Source organism: Rhinolophus sinicus, chromosome 7 (assembly GCF_057876585.1).
Source record: "Rhinolophus sinicus isolate RSI-liver-muscle chromosome 7, RSI-T2T, whole genome shotgun sequence".
Classification (NCBI taxonomy): domain Eukaryota; kingdom Metazoa; phylum Chordata; class Mammalia; order Chiroptera; family Rhinolophidae; genus Rhinolophus; species Rhinolophus sinicus.
The window spans coordinates 12880357-12893768 of record NC_142507.1 but is presented as its reverse complement, the minus strand read 5'-3'; the positions used below and the strand labels follow the sequence as shown (position 1 = coordinate 12893768).

Genomic DNA, 13412 nt, shown 5'->3' with positions numbered 1-13412 from the left:
GTGAATTTTCTATTTCAATGACCACCCAGTTACGCATACGTAGACGCACCAGGTTAGGAACAGTGACAACTACGGAGAAGCTGCAAAGCCTGGCAGTGCTGACAGGCGGCTCCGGGGCCGCCGGCCCCACGGACACACAGGATCCCGGTCTCAGCAGCAGCTTCCCATGAGGACGAAGGCGCCCCAGGGGAACTGTCTGTTATTCCGTCTCAGGGCAATGACTCCAGCACTAGATGACTTACAATCCTTCAGTTTCTTTCTATTTTCGTTTTCATTACAAATTCTCTTTTCTGGGCACCAATTTGTGGAAGTAAGATTCATGTTTCAGGGATTTTGGGGGGTAGCAAAATAACTTGCTTTGTTAAATGTATTCTTCTTTAGCTTATTAACAAAGGCTCCTTTTCAGGTAGTTTTCAGAAATGCTGCTGTATTTAACACTTAGTTCTTAGTACTCGATCTCAAGTAGAAAAAAAGAAAGCAGCAAAGGAGCCCACAGGTCCCATGGCTGTCTCCTCCTCGTAAGTGTCTCCTTCCCGGTCCTGACCAGGCACAGCCAACATGCCCCAGCCATTCCTTCACCTCCCCCACTCGCGTCACACAAACAGCCTGAGTCGCAGGAGGAGACTCCTGGCAGCACAGCTGGGACCCCGAAAGGGACCTGAGAGCAGGCTGCTGTCTGCTGAGACGCCTTCTCCTCAGCAGCTGCTCACGGGGGAGCGGAGGGTTTGGCCGAGGAGGCTCCACTCGGCCTGAACGAGGGAAGCTGGGACTCGCCCGCTTTCCTGTCCTTTCAGAGCTGGAGGACGAGGATCCGAACTTCCAACTCCCTAGCGAGGCCCCGCAGCATGTGTGGGGACAGCGTCTATTTGGACAAATGTTACTCATGACAAGGGGTCCTGAGTAAATGGGGGCCAAGGCGCCCATTTATTTCAGAGTCACCCAAGGAGAGGGAGCAAAGCTAAGCAGAGATTAACTACGTGGGTCAGCAGGTCCTCAGTCGAGAACAGACGGGGCAGTGGTGCTGCCTGGTGTGAGCAGAAGGAGGGCGACAGCTGCCCTCCGGACAGGTCCTGGGACCGCTGCTGTGACTCCCTCTCTGAGGAGCAGGCAGGCAGATAAGCTGACGGCCTCCTCACAGGCACAGGCACCACGACCTGTCCCCCATGGGAACATGGGGGCCATTTGTTCTTCCTGCAGCTTCAATGATTCTGGTGAACTTTCCATCCCATGGTGAACTTCCCCTAAAGAACTTCAGGGGAGTGACAGCAGGATGTCTGGTAGAAGGACAGACACCCGAGCCCTCAGTCAGGATAGCAGGGCAGCAGCACTCTTTGCTCAGGTAAAGGTATATCCTCAGATTAGTCAAGTGAAAACCTTCTCATGTGTGACGACCAAATCCTTCCCACACAGAGCTAAGTATATTTAAGCTCAGTCTTGAGAGAGGAAAGCCACTCACTCTTCTGTCCTCATAGCATATCTCCCCTTTAAGAAGTTAGCAAGACACAGTGACTAAAACTAGAAGTGCCTTTCAAGTAGGACAGTGAATCTATCTTCTCTCAAGAATAAATGCAAGTACCTAGGATTAATAAAAAAATTCCCTGAAGAAAAACTAACTCAAAATGGATCAGTGACCTAAATATAAGAACCAAAAGTATAAAACCCTTAGAAGAAAACACTGGGGAAAATCTTCATAACCTTAGTTCTGTCAATAGATTCTGAAAGCAATGAAACTGAAATCATGAGCAACAATAGAAAAAAATTAGATAAACTGGACTTCATCACAATTAAAAACTTTTGTGCAACAGAGGGCACTGTCAAAGAAGTGAAAAGATGACCTACAGAATGGGAGAAAACACACATTTGCAAATCATGTATCTGATGTGGGTATAGTATCCAGAGCATGTAACAAACTCCTACAATTCAACAACAAAAAGACAAACAACTAAAAATGAGCAAAGAACATGAATAAATATTTCTTCAAAGAAGATATATAAATGGCCACTATGCACATGAAAAGATACCCAACCTCATTAATCGTTAAGCAAATGTAAATCAAATCCACAATGAGATACCACCTGACACCTACCAGGCTGGCTATCACTAAAAACGGAAGTATTGGTGAGCATGTGGAAAAATCAGAATTGCTGGTAGCAATGTAATACGGTCGTTTCTATGGAACACATTTTAGTGGTTCCTCAAAAAGTTAAACATAGAATTATCATATGCCCCAGCAATTCCACTCCTAGGTATACACCCAAAATAATTAAAAACAGGCTCTAAACAATACGTGTAAATGGACAGTCACAGCAGCATTAGTCATGACAACCAAAAGGTGGAACAAACCCAAATGTCCATCAACAGATGAAAGGATAAATAAAATGTGGTCTACCCATACAAATGACAGTTAGTCATAAAAATGAATTACTGATCCATTTTACAATGTGGATGGACCTTGAAACTTTCTGCTAAATAAAAGCCAGACATAAAAGGTCACACATACTGTGTGATTCCATTTATATGAAATGTCCAGAATGGCAGATACTGGACACAGAAATCAGACTGGTGGTTGCTGGGGGCTGGGGGAGGGGGAACAGCATAACGGTTATGGGGTTCTATTTTGGGGTGATAAAAATGTATTAGAACTAGACAGAGTGGTGATTGCATAACACTGGATGTACTAAATGCCACTGAATTGTTCCCTTTAAAACAGTTACTTTTGTTATGTGAATTTTACCTCAATTAAAAAAAAACGTTGAAAGCTTCCTGTTTTCCTCTAAGGAAGAGGTAGCGTTTCCTGTGTTATAATTTTCCTTTAGTAAACAAAATTGGACAAACTTAGTAAAAAATAGAAGGGGTTCCCCTTCTTTGTAAGTACTAAGAAGGTGAGGGGAGGAGCAAAGACGACATGGGCGTGGGCGGCAGAGTGGAAAGAAGGCACGTTCCTCAGAGAGCTGGGAGCCCTGCGTACAAAGCACTGCCCTCACTGGGCTCGGCAGAGGGAGGCTGACACGAAGAAGGGGATGGAGAGGGAAGACGAGCGCTCAGCACAAACATTAGCCAGAGCCTGGGGAAAAGCTGGTATTGCAGGCGTTAGCAGAGCTCCGGAGCATGTATGTGGACGTCCACGTTGGAGCAAACACAGTAACGAAGTGACCGCATGATCAATTACAGTACATTTGTTATAATAAAAGTAAAAGCAAAATTTCATCCCTTTCGTACATAAAACAAAATACACTATTTTTACTAAGAGAAATAACTCACTTGCAGTAGGTTTAATTTTGCTCCCTTCTTCATTCACAGTAGAGACAGAAGCCAATGGTGCTTGCTGTCTATTATCTGCAGATCTTGGTTGAATAGAATCATGGATATCGACAGATTTCTGTGATATGGTATCCTAATAAAATAAAAAATTCATTATAAGTACAATGAATAAAGCTTAAGCCTGAAAATAATTTCTATTATGCTGTTTTTTAAAAAATACATTATGTCCCTATGAAAATGACATCCTATATACATTACGATTATAGACACAAAGAAAAAAATTATTTAAAATTACCTGTATATGGATAAGAGCTAATAAACAGTGTTTAAAGTTTCCTTTTTGACCCTCATTGGGCTTGGGCCTAACACCACCCAAGAGCAACAGATAAAAGTGCTGTTTCAGGGTGTGGGGAAGTACTGTCATACCCATAACTGTCATGAAATCTAAACAGAACACACACGTGGCAGAGAGCAAGAATTCTGCAAGCTTTGTGCAGGCTGAGCCCAGGGAAGCTTTTTAGGGGTGAGTTTAGGGAAGGCTGTTCTGTCAACCAAGAAACCAGGAACCATAAAGGTCAGTGAGAAGGTGACCAAGTAGGACTCTGGTGTCACGAGGAGTAATGTCCAAATTCAAAAGCGCTACCCCAGAATTTGCCCCCCGAATTGCTAAGTGTAACCTTGAAAAGTACTAATGAGTCTTCGTGAGCTGAGGTTTTCTGATCTGAAAATGGAGACACTTTGTATGCAGGTTGTTAAGGGTTAGACGGTTAGTGTTAAAGCACTGGCAGTGACAGACAGTATACGGTAGCTGACGTTACAATTCTAGCTTTACTTTGTCCCAGTATACGGTACACTCAGAAGACAGAGCTTGGTTTCAAGAGAATTCTGACATAACAGTCCCAGCTGGATGCAACTTCACCTGGGTTTCCGAAAGGAAGGTGGACCTGTGTTCCCAAGAAACAGTGCTAATCAAAGTAAGATTTTAACTTGGACTTCAAATGTACCAGTTTGTGATCTTTCACTTTCTGTTCTGTATGAAATGGGGATAACATGTACCAAATCTGGTTCAAAAATTTGTTGGAAGGATTGGAGTGATGCATGTACAAACCAAGGGTTGCCAAGCAGCCACTAGAAGCTGGGAGAAGCAAGAAAGGATTCTCTCGTAAAGGCGTTGGAGGGATGTGGCACTGCTGACACCTTAATTTTGGACCTTTGGCCTCCAGGAATTGGGAGAGAGCAAATTTGTTGTTTTCGGCCACTATTTTTATGGTAATTTTTATGATAGACCTACACAAACAAATACACTGGATGAAGGGTATATTAGAATTCTTTGTGCCGTTTTTGTAACTTTTCTCTAAAGTCAAATTAGATCAAAATTAAAATTTTAAATAAAATAATAATAGTATCTTCAGCTTGTAATGGAAATCCATAGATAATCTACTGCCTGCCTCTTACAACTCTTGAAATCATTTTACTCTATGTCTCAGACCATCCATATCATAAAATAATTTAAAATACCTCTTTCATGGCACTTACAGGTAAATTTTAGCCACCTAAGGAATTTAACCATCATGAAATTTAATTCGAGAATTCTGGACAGTACATTTATGCAATCCTTTTAAAACAGCTGGAGTCATATAAAAATATTTGGCCCATGGTAAAATTTTTATCACAAATAAGTAAACAATTTAAAATATGCTTTCCTTACTAGAACTTACCAACTGTTTTTCACTCACAGGAGATGAAGGTGGGGGGGCAATTTCTCCACAAGTGGGACGCCAGGTCAAGAGCCTTTAAAACAGCAAAATCATACAAATCACTGTGTGTGAAACACGTCACATCCAACATGTTTTGAAATGGGCACAAAAAGTCACATGAATATACCAAAAACGACATATTCCTTCTTTGACTAATGCCAGGAGCAATTTGCTGAAAAAAATCTAGCAAGAAATTTAAAATATGTACTTCCAGAAAACAATTAGCATTTAAAAATGCTACTTGTACTCTGGTCACCAGTTTTATAGTAAAAAAACACTTTTGAAAGGTTCAGAAACTTTAAAGTCACTTTTTCTAAGTATTAAGGGTCATGAAATATTTTCCAAAGTGACAATGAAAAAGTTTGAGATGTTTCAAAAAATTCATAGAACTCTTTAGATTCTATTTTGTTAACATATAAAAATAAATGAAATAAAATTTTGCCCAAAAGAGGACACTAACTCGCCACCCCTTAAGTAGCTGCTTGAGCTAGAAAGGCGATTAAGGCCTAAGGTCTGCTTCTGAGAAGCAGGTGCTCCTGGGGAATGAACGGGGCAGACAGTAAAAACATCACTTCAGTTCAATATGGAAAGAACTCTGGTATAGATATATGCTATTAAGAGATGCTTATTAGATGATACTTAAGATCATATGTTTTATCCTGAGTCTATCCAAAAAAAAAGGTTCAGTCTGACTGGTTTTTATAGACTTTATAGGGAGAATAGCCAGGCATTTATTCTATAGAAGCCACAGGTAAACTCTAACTAAAATGTATCATTCGTCAGTTATACTGAGTCAACAAAATGTGCACCAAAAAAATAAGAAAAATCATCAAGTAATTATAAATGGGCCCAGGAAATTACTGTGTGTCCTTTTAGTGTAATCTTACCTAGAAACTGCTTTCCTAGGGTTGTATTCCTTTTGTCTGACTTCTTATTGATTAGGATATTTACATAGGGGGAATCATAACAGTACAAATGTATTTAACTCATGTCAAGAAAAAGTTTATGATGCTTAAAAGAAAGTGGACTGATAATTTTCATACACAGTTTTATGCTAGTGCATTTAGGTACGATTTAAAACATATTAAGTAGATTTAAAAATCGTAGATTTAAGGTAAAATTCTGTGCAGGTCAGAGAGCCTGCAAGGGTGAACTGGGAAGTAAATTCCAGTGTATCCTACAAAACAATCCAGCTGTTATGAGAGTCATTTAGACAGACTATGTCTTAGTTTCCTCATGGACAAGAATTCCTTCACTGTAATTCAATTCCAAACGTATCCCTTAGAAAAACATAACAATTAACTGTAAAATCTAATATTTGCTAATAAAATTTCCTTACAATATTAAATCTACAGTAACTGAAGTATAAGTTGAGGTTTTTTGTTGTTGTTTTTTTCAATTCAAAACACTCCTTGGTTTAGTCTGGGTAAATAAAACCTTATACAAGTGGAACTATGTCGTTATGGCCTCAATTTTGGATGATCAGACTAAAGATTTTGGTTCGTAAAGAATTTACTTCATATATTTCAGTTTGATTTATAGTAAGTACAAATTCATGGAACACAGATATTTTATACAGGATTTCTGTTATGAGAAGTCACTAGTTACTCTCAAACCTTTTATGTACCTCATTCAATATATAAATACAAAGTTGTATAAAATCTTCTTACGCATGTGGGATCGTAGTTTTGAAGATATCCAGTGTGCAGTTACAAGTTTTATCCCAGATTTCTAGGGTAAACTTTTCACCATTCAGAATCACAACATTCTCTAAACAGTTTGTACCAGATCGTGCTAACTGCTCATTGTCTAGAAAAGAAAAGAGCAATTCATTTATATATTACCAGGGTCACATTTAACACTTTGTCACTTTTCTGGTACAGACTTACCTTGCTGCACACACCAGTATAGCTGGGCAAAAATATCATCTAAAAGTACATCACTGAGTACTTCTAAGTACTGGGTGAATACATCACAGATAGCATAAAGTGCATGATTACAAGTCGTCGTCATCCATTCAGCTTTCTAGGGGAAAAAAGTCATTAAATGAAGGTTAGACTATTCATCAACTATTAAAATTAAAGAAATATGTTTGCATATGTAAAATGTAAGCCTGTCCCTGTTCCTTTCAGAAACTTACTTCTCTTTAGAATATTACATTCACCTCAAGTTGGCATTTACCTGTTTTCTTCATTATCCCATAACTACATATGTATAAAATAATTTAACTTGTTTTGCAATATTTGTTTTGATTGTAAAAAACTATCACTGCATTATCTTGCTATTAGCGTTATGATTTTTCAAAAAATATGCATGAACAATAACAGCTGGCCTTGCTCCAGCATATAACCGAATATGAAAAAGAAATAAAGAGGAAGGAAAGGATAAGAATTTATCCAAGTGGGATTAGCATACCTTTAAAATTACGACTTTCATAAAGTATGGTTTCATAAAGTGTAAGATATTTCTTTATTTTTCTCAAATGCATAAAGGACTAATACGGACTGATAGTTTTCATATATAGTTTTGTGCCAGTGCATACATATGTCTACTTAATGTTTTTAATATGAGTTTACCTATTGTTATAAAAATCGGAGATCTAAAGTAAAACTTCGGGGAGGTCATAGAGCCCCCAAAGCTTGCATTTCATACAACTATATGGGACAAAATGAGAACACCTGAAGTTCTCTCCCCATACTTACTGAAATGCATACTATAATTGGTTTGTAGTAAAAGACTCTGAACTTTAAAAAACCAACTTATTACTACATATTCTTTATTTAATTCAGAACAAGAAGTCACTATACTAAGGAAAGGTACCGCTGTTCATAGTTGTGACAATATTAAAATATGGAAAAGAAACTGGAAGTTCAACAAAAGCATTGAAAACAAAAAAACCAATTTATTAACTTGGTTCTGTCTCCAAATAGCGTTCTTTGTTTATAAAGACATAAAATTTGTTATTGTGCCTTTAGGAAAAATTTTCTAGGAACTTTTTCTGTGCAATGTACCTAATTCGAAATACTAAAATATATCAGTGGAAATATTAAGAACCTCTTAACTTGACTATATTAAATGAAAATTTCGTGTTCTCTTACCTCTGTCTGCTGTTCTGGCAATTTCATATTGTCAAAGATTCTGAAAACAATTCTAAATAAATCTTGCCACCAGTGTTTTTCATAAGTGTGGCCATAAGTTTTCATTATTTCAAACATTACTGTTAAACCCCTAAGGTGATAAAACACAATTAGGAAAACTATAATACAAAAAAAGCATTCCACATTAGAATCCCCCCCCCCAAAATAATTTTTATAGGCCACAAAGCTACAGAAAACAAAATTTAAAACTGGTTGTAAACTAACACATAATACTGACTTCGAAGAATTTTAAATTGTTATACAGCTTTCTTTAGGATGCATCATTTAGGAAAAAACTTCAAAGGCCTTAACCTTAAATTTTTTCTTTATTTTACTTTTCCTCCACTCCCATCATCCAGGGTCTTATACATGATATGATATGACATGTATAAGATATGATACATGATATATGACATGACATGACATGATATAATACTGGGTCTTATATTAATTTTTGCTCCAAAAGATGCATTAAAGCTGATGGTCTGGCTAGGTCTTATTTTCGGGGAAACATGGCACATGAATTGGGGACTATCTTGAATTTTATCAAGTTCTAGCAGGTCCACTGACAAACAATTCTCCATGCTCAAATACAAAATAAGATATTGTACAATGTTCTTGTGATTACTAAATTCTCTGACAAATTCGCACAGTTTGAGTCCTACTTTGGATGACATCTATTTCATAAAATTTTCTGTTATAACCAATATTATAAAAGTGAGACGTTTCTGAGGAAACAAATCAAACTTATCCTTGGATGAGGGTGGGGGTGATTCTGGCATAAGGGGAGGAAGGAGAGAGTCATTCTTTCATTACATTTCTATGATTGATTTGTTACAAATCTGTACCACCTTTCTGATTTAAAAACGTCCAATTGTCCAAATGACTAATGATTGTCCCTAAAAAGAAGGCACGATAATTAAAAGAGGGATTTTTAACATAAAACTGAACTCATGATGCACTTAAATACTTGCTGGCAGATGTTATGATATACAAGTTGGCCACTTCAATTTGGCAGTCAAAAACGGAGTGAAAAAAATACTCTATGGGAGTCACATGAGCTATAACAGCAGAAGTGTATACTGAGCTTGTCTAGTTATATTATATCCACAATAGTTTCTTTATAAATAGACTATATGTTCATATAGATCTTTTATTGAGAATATACTGGAAAGAGTTCAATTCTTTTTTAATAAGCCTGTATTATTCAAAACTATGTTATTGACCAGTCGTCAAAGAGAAATGGTTCCATACCTAAAATCCATCAAGGACACACATTTGGAAATTCTTCTATCATTCACCAGGAAATAAGATAAATTTTGCCACTAACTTCTACTTCTGATTGGAAACAAATGTATAAAAAGACAGTGTGTAAAATATTCAATTTACACTAAAGCTAAAACTCAAAGAAGGCCATAATCAAATTTTAAGGAAAAGTAATGTATTTCCATTTTTGTCATTGTTCTATTTTAACATATTTTTAAATCTCCCTACCTAATAATTGCTATACTTGATAAAATATATGATCTGTGGCCTTTTACTATCCAACTTGTGTTCACATAAGAAAAGTTAATTTGATTAAAGTCAAAATAAGGCTTACAAAATTTTAATTACAAATACTGATTGTTACCTGGTTCTTACATCTAATTTGCATCTATTGATGATACAGGATAACTCGAAGAGGATTGGGAACCATCCTCGCACCCACACCCTGTCTTCAGGCGCCACATTCATATCATCGCTCGTGTATTCCTTGAAAGTCTTGAAGAAGAAAGATAGGTTTATTAGAGGCAAAACACAATGCCTGTACATGAAGCACATCATTTCTCCAAAACCTTTTTAAATGCTTTACAAATCAAAAGTGAACAATTTGATAAACCACAATAATTTATAAAAAAGGTGGAGATTATAATGGCTTATCAAGAGCACTGGACTAGAATCCCAAAGTTGGTTTCAGCTTCATTCGTTACCAGCTTTCTGCACGACTGACCAGGCTACTCAGGTTTCACTTTTAAGATTTCCATGGTTACGACACCATGCAGCCATACGAATGCACTGGGAGGCGGGAAGGTCAAATAAGTCGATGTCTGTACATGTGAAAAGTACTAAGCACCCCATGACAGCTCCATGTCAGTTATGTAGTAAAAATCTTTTTACCAAATCTGTAATGCTTCACACATCTTACAATAGGTACAAAGACAGACTCAGACATGCAAGTTAAAGGTGGCAGCCAGGTTGCTAATTCCACCTTTCACTTCAGAGCTTAAGTTCACTCTCATCCAAGACAGTCAAATTCAGTACTGCAGAGTCCGACAGGAGAAATAAAATACAAGACAAGGGCTAAAAGCACAGGCCTGGGTTCAAATCCTAGGTGACCTTTATTAGCTCTGCAATCACAGACACGTGTTTAAACTTCTTTGTGCCTCAGATTCCTTACCTGTATGGGGTTGTAACACTACCTATCCCATAAAGTTGTTATGCAGATGAAACACGTTAATACATGTGAAACACTCAGAAAAATACCTGAAGTTTACCTTCAGTAAACTTCAGCTATCATTACTATCCATTGTATCTCAGAATCAAGCTCAGATAACTTTTGGGTTTTTCACATCCTCTCAATTTACAAATAAACTTGTATTTCAGACAAGAAATGAGTACTCAGTAAATTCTGTTTACTAAACAACACTATACCTGAGGTCTATCAGACACATATTTTGCACAATGGCGAATAAGTCGAATTGCTTCCATACTTGTGTCTGGGAAAGCTGCATTGCATGCAAATTCAGACAAACACTTCACTGCATCCTGGAAAGAATCAATGGTCGCTGGAAAGTGTTTTTCAAACACAAGGGCTAAAAAAGAGAAAAAAGATATTAAAATAATTGTAATTTTTCAATTATTCTTAATTGTATCAAAAAATACACCAACCTCTCGATGTAATACATACTTCTTAAAGTTAAGGGTTTTGATGTCCAACAGAATTGGGTTCAACTCTGTCATGAGCAGTTACTTGAGGAGTAGAGACAGGGAAACAGGTCTGTGACTTGTTTATACTATGAACTCAGCATCTACTACAGTGACTGATACACAGTAGGTACTGAATCAACAGGTGGTGAGTGAATATACACAATTCCATTTAATCTCTCTGTATCTCAGTTCCTTAATTGTAAAAATGAAAAGAACACCCACAAAATAGCTGTAAGCTCTAAATAATGTAGGTAAAAGGGCTTATTAGCACAACATTTAATTGAAGCAAGCACTAAATAATGACAGCTAGGATGATGTCATTCTTCTTGCTGTCAATGATGGTCATCATTATCATCTTCTAGCCAGGCTTTATTTACACCTGTAATATATCATTCTCCGTTACAGTCAAAGGAGGCTGTGGAGTAGAGTGGTCAAAAACAAAGACTTTTCCTTAAGATTCAGTGGCTTTGAATCCCAACTCCATCACTCACTAGTTCTGTGCCCTCAGGCCAATTACTTAACCTCACTAGGCCTGAGTTTCCTAATCTATTATAAAGATACTTATCTCATAGAGTTGTGAAGACTGAAGAAAACACAAGCAAAGTGCTTACAGTGCTTGCCATATAACAAAACAGTCAATAAATGTTAACTATAATAATAATGTCATCATCATTTATTCTGCTTCTGTAGGCAAAACCTGGTAAACTTAAAAACCATAACAGGCCCATAACCTTACACTTGAATTATCTTCTGAACACATTACAATTTTTGTTTCTCACTTCAACATAACTAAAAGAATACTCACTGACAATATTCCCTGTTGTTTGAAATGCAAGTTCCACTATGCTTTCATCTTGATCAGATGCAGCTAGATGAAATACAGAGAAAATGTTCTTCCATCCAGACCGAATGTTAGCAGCTTGAGAATTCACCATCTGTGCTATACATCGTACAACCATATCTCGAATTGTTGGAGACCTAAAATATTAACATAATTGCTTGGCTATGCATACAAATAAAACTCATTAGTTTTCTTTCCCATCTTCTGTGTTCCCCCTGCTGTGGAAAATAGTAAGATATTTTACTGATATTAAGCAATTCAACATACCTGTTCCGTTTCATGATATGTTCAAAAGGTCTTAAGAAATCCTTCTGGAATCTGAAATTAGCAAGCTCCCCTTTCTCTAAGAACTTCATTGACAATTGCCTCAAAGAGTCTACTGCAAAAATAGCTACATCTTCATTAGGATTACAGCCAACCTGCAATGGCAACAGAAACATAGGGTGCTATTGTCAGCAGGGAAAAGTTGTAATTCTTGATTTTTGTTTTAGAAAAAACATATCATTAATAGCATAGATACATAAATTCTAAGATTCTCCATAAAGACACTGGGTGTTAACAATACTTTGCAACAAGAAAAACATTATTTTAACTAAATTCTTAAAAGGTAGAGCTAAAGAAAAACAGGACTCAAAGGGTTTTCTAAATTTGATTATAGAAATATAATTAAAAAAACTGTTTGGAAAGAAAAACAGCCTCAATTAGATTATAAGAATGAATGATACAAATGTAAGCAAATCCCATAATCATTCAAATACCTTATTAAAATGATCTCCAATAACTTCCCAAATTCGAGACCACTGCAATCTTATTCTTCCCATGTTGTAATATGATATTTCTACTATTTTTTGTAGACTAAACATTCTTGGATGTGTAGTGGAAAGTAATTCATCCATAGACACAGCACAGAGCCAACGGACAAAATCCACTAAAATATAAATAGATGTACAATTTTTTAGCTTAACTTTCAAGTCTCCTAGCCAAAAAAGCCAGTTTATAAGTGGAATAAATGTACATACTTACCAATAGCATTTCCATCTAGCCTTGTAGACCCTGTAAATATTCTAAAGAGAAAAAAAACATAATTCAAAACTTTATAAAGTCTCACTTCTCTACATTAATTCAAATGTAGCAGCCTGGGGTACAAGCTACTTTTATCTGTTTTAAGGGAACAAATATATCAGGTAGACAAATAAATAATTTTTATTATATAGTTTAGCGATAACTATAGTTTGGATGTTCCTCCCTCCTTCCTTTGCATTCAATAATATATTAAAGAATTTATGGTTGTAATTTTATTAGCAAATTTACAAACACTAAATAGGTATCTATGAGACTCTAAGAGTAAGAAAAATATTTACTGTAAAGGTAATAATTAGCATACTATAAAACAGAAGATTTTTCAATTTTTTCCTGATTATCGACTATTAACACATTTTTAAAATGAAA

General features: G+C 36.6%; 1 protein-coding gene across 2 annotated transcripts in view; it reads right to left on the bottom strand.

Moving 5' to 3' along the window:
- ARFGEF1 (ARF guanine nucleotide exchange factor 1) overlaps positions 1 to 13412 on the bottom strand; it is a 101238-nt gene that overhangs the window by 7790 nt on the left and 80036 nt on the right. For both annotated transcript variants that reach the window (XR_012491664.2, XM_019726256.3), the window contains exons 24-34: positions 12987 to 13027; positions 12722 to 12891; positions 12231 to 12382; positions 11928 to 12100; positions 10847 to 11007; positions 9786 to 9916; positions 8117 to 8246; positions 6908 to 7043; positions 6689 to 6827; positions 4980 to 5052; positions 3262 to 3394 (exon numbers count right to left, since the gene is read on the bottom strand). Coding sequence is in view for 1 of the 2 variants with exons in the window: in XM_019726256.3 (XP_019581815.1) it covers positions 3262 to 3394; positions 4980 to 5052; positions 6689 to 6827; positions 6908 to 7043; positions 8117 to 8246; positions 9786 to 9916; positions 10847 to 11007; positions 11928 to 12100; positions 12231 to 12382; positions 12722 to 12891; positions 12987 to 13027 (1439 nt within the window). In the remaining variant the exon portion in view is untranslated. The remainder of the gene's footprint in view (positions 1 to 3261; positions 3395 to 4979; positions 5053 to 6688; positions 6828 to 6907; positions 7044 to 8116; positions 8247 to 9785; positions 9917 to 10846; positions 11008 to 11927; positions 12101 to 12230; positions 12383 to 12721; positions 12892 to 12986; positions 13028 to 13412) is intronic.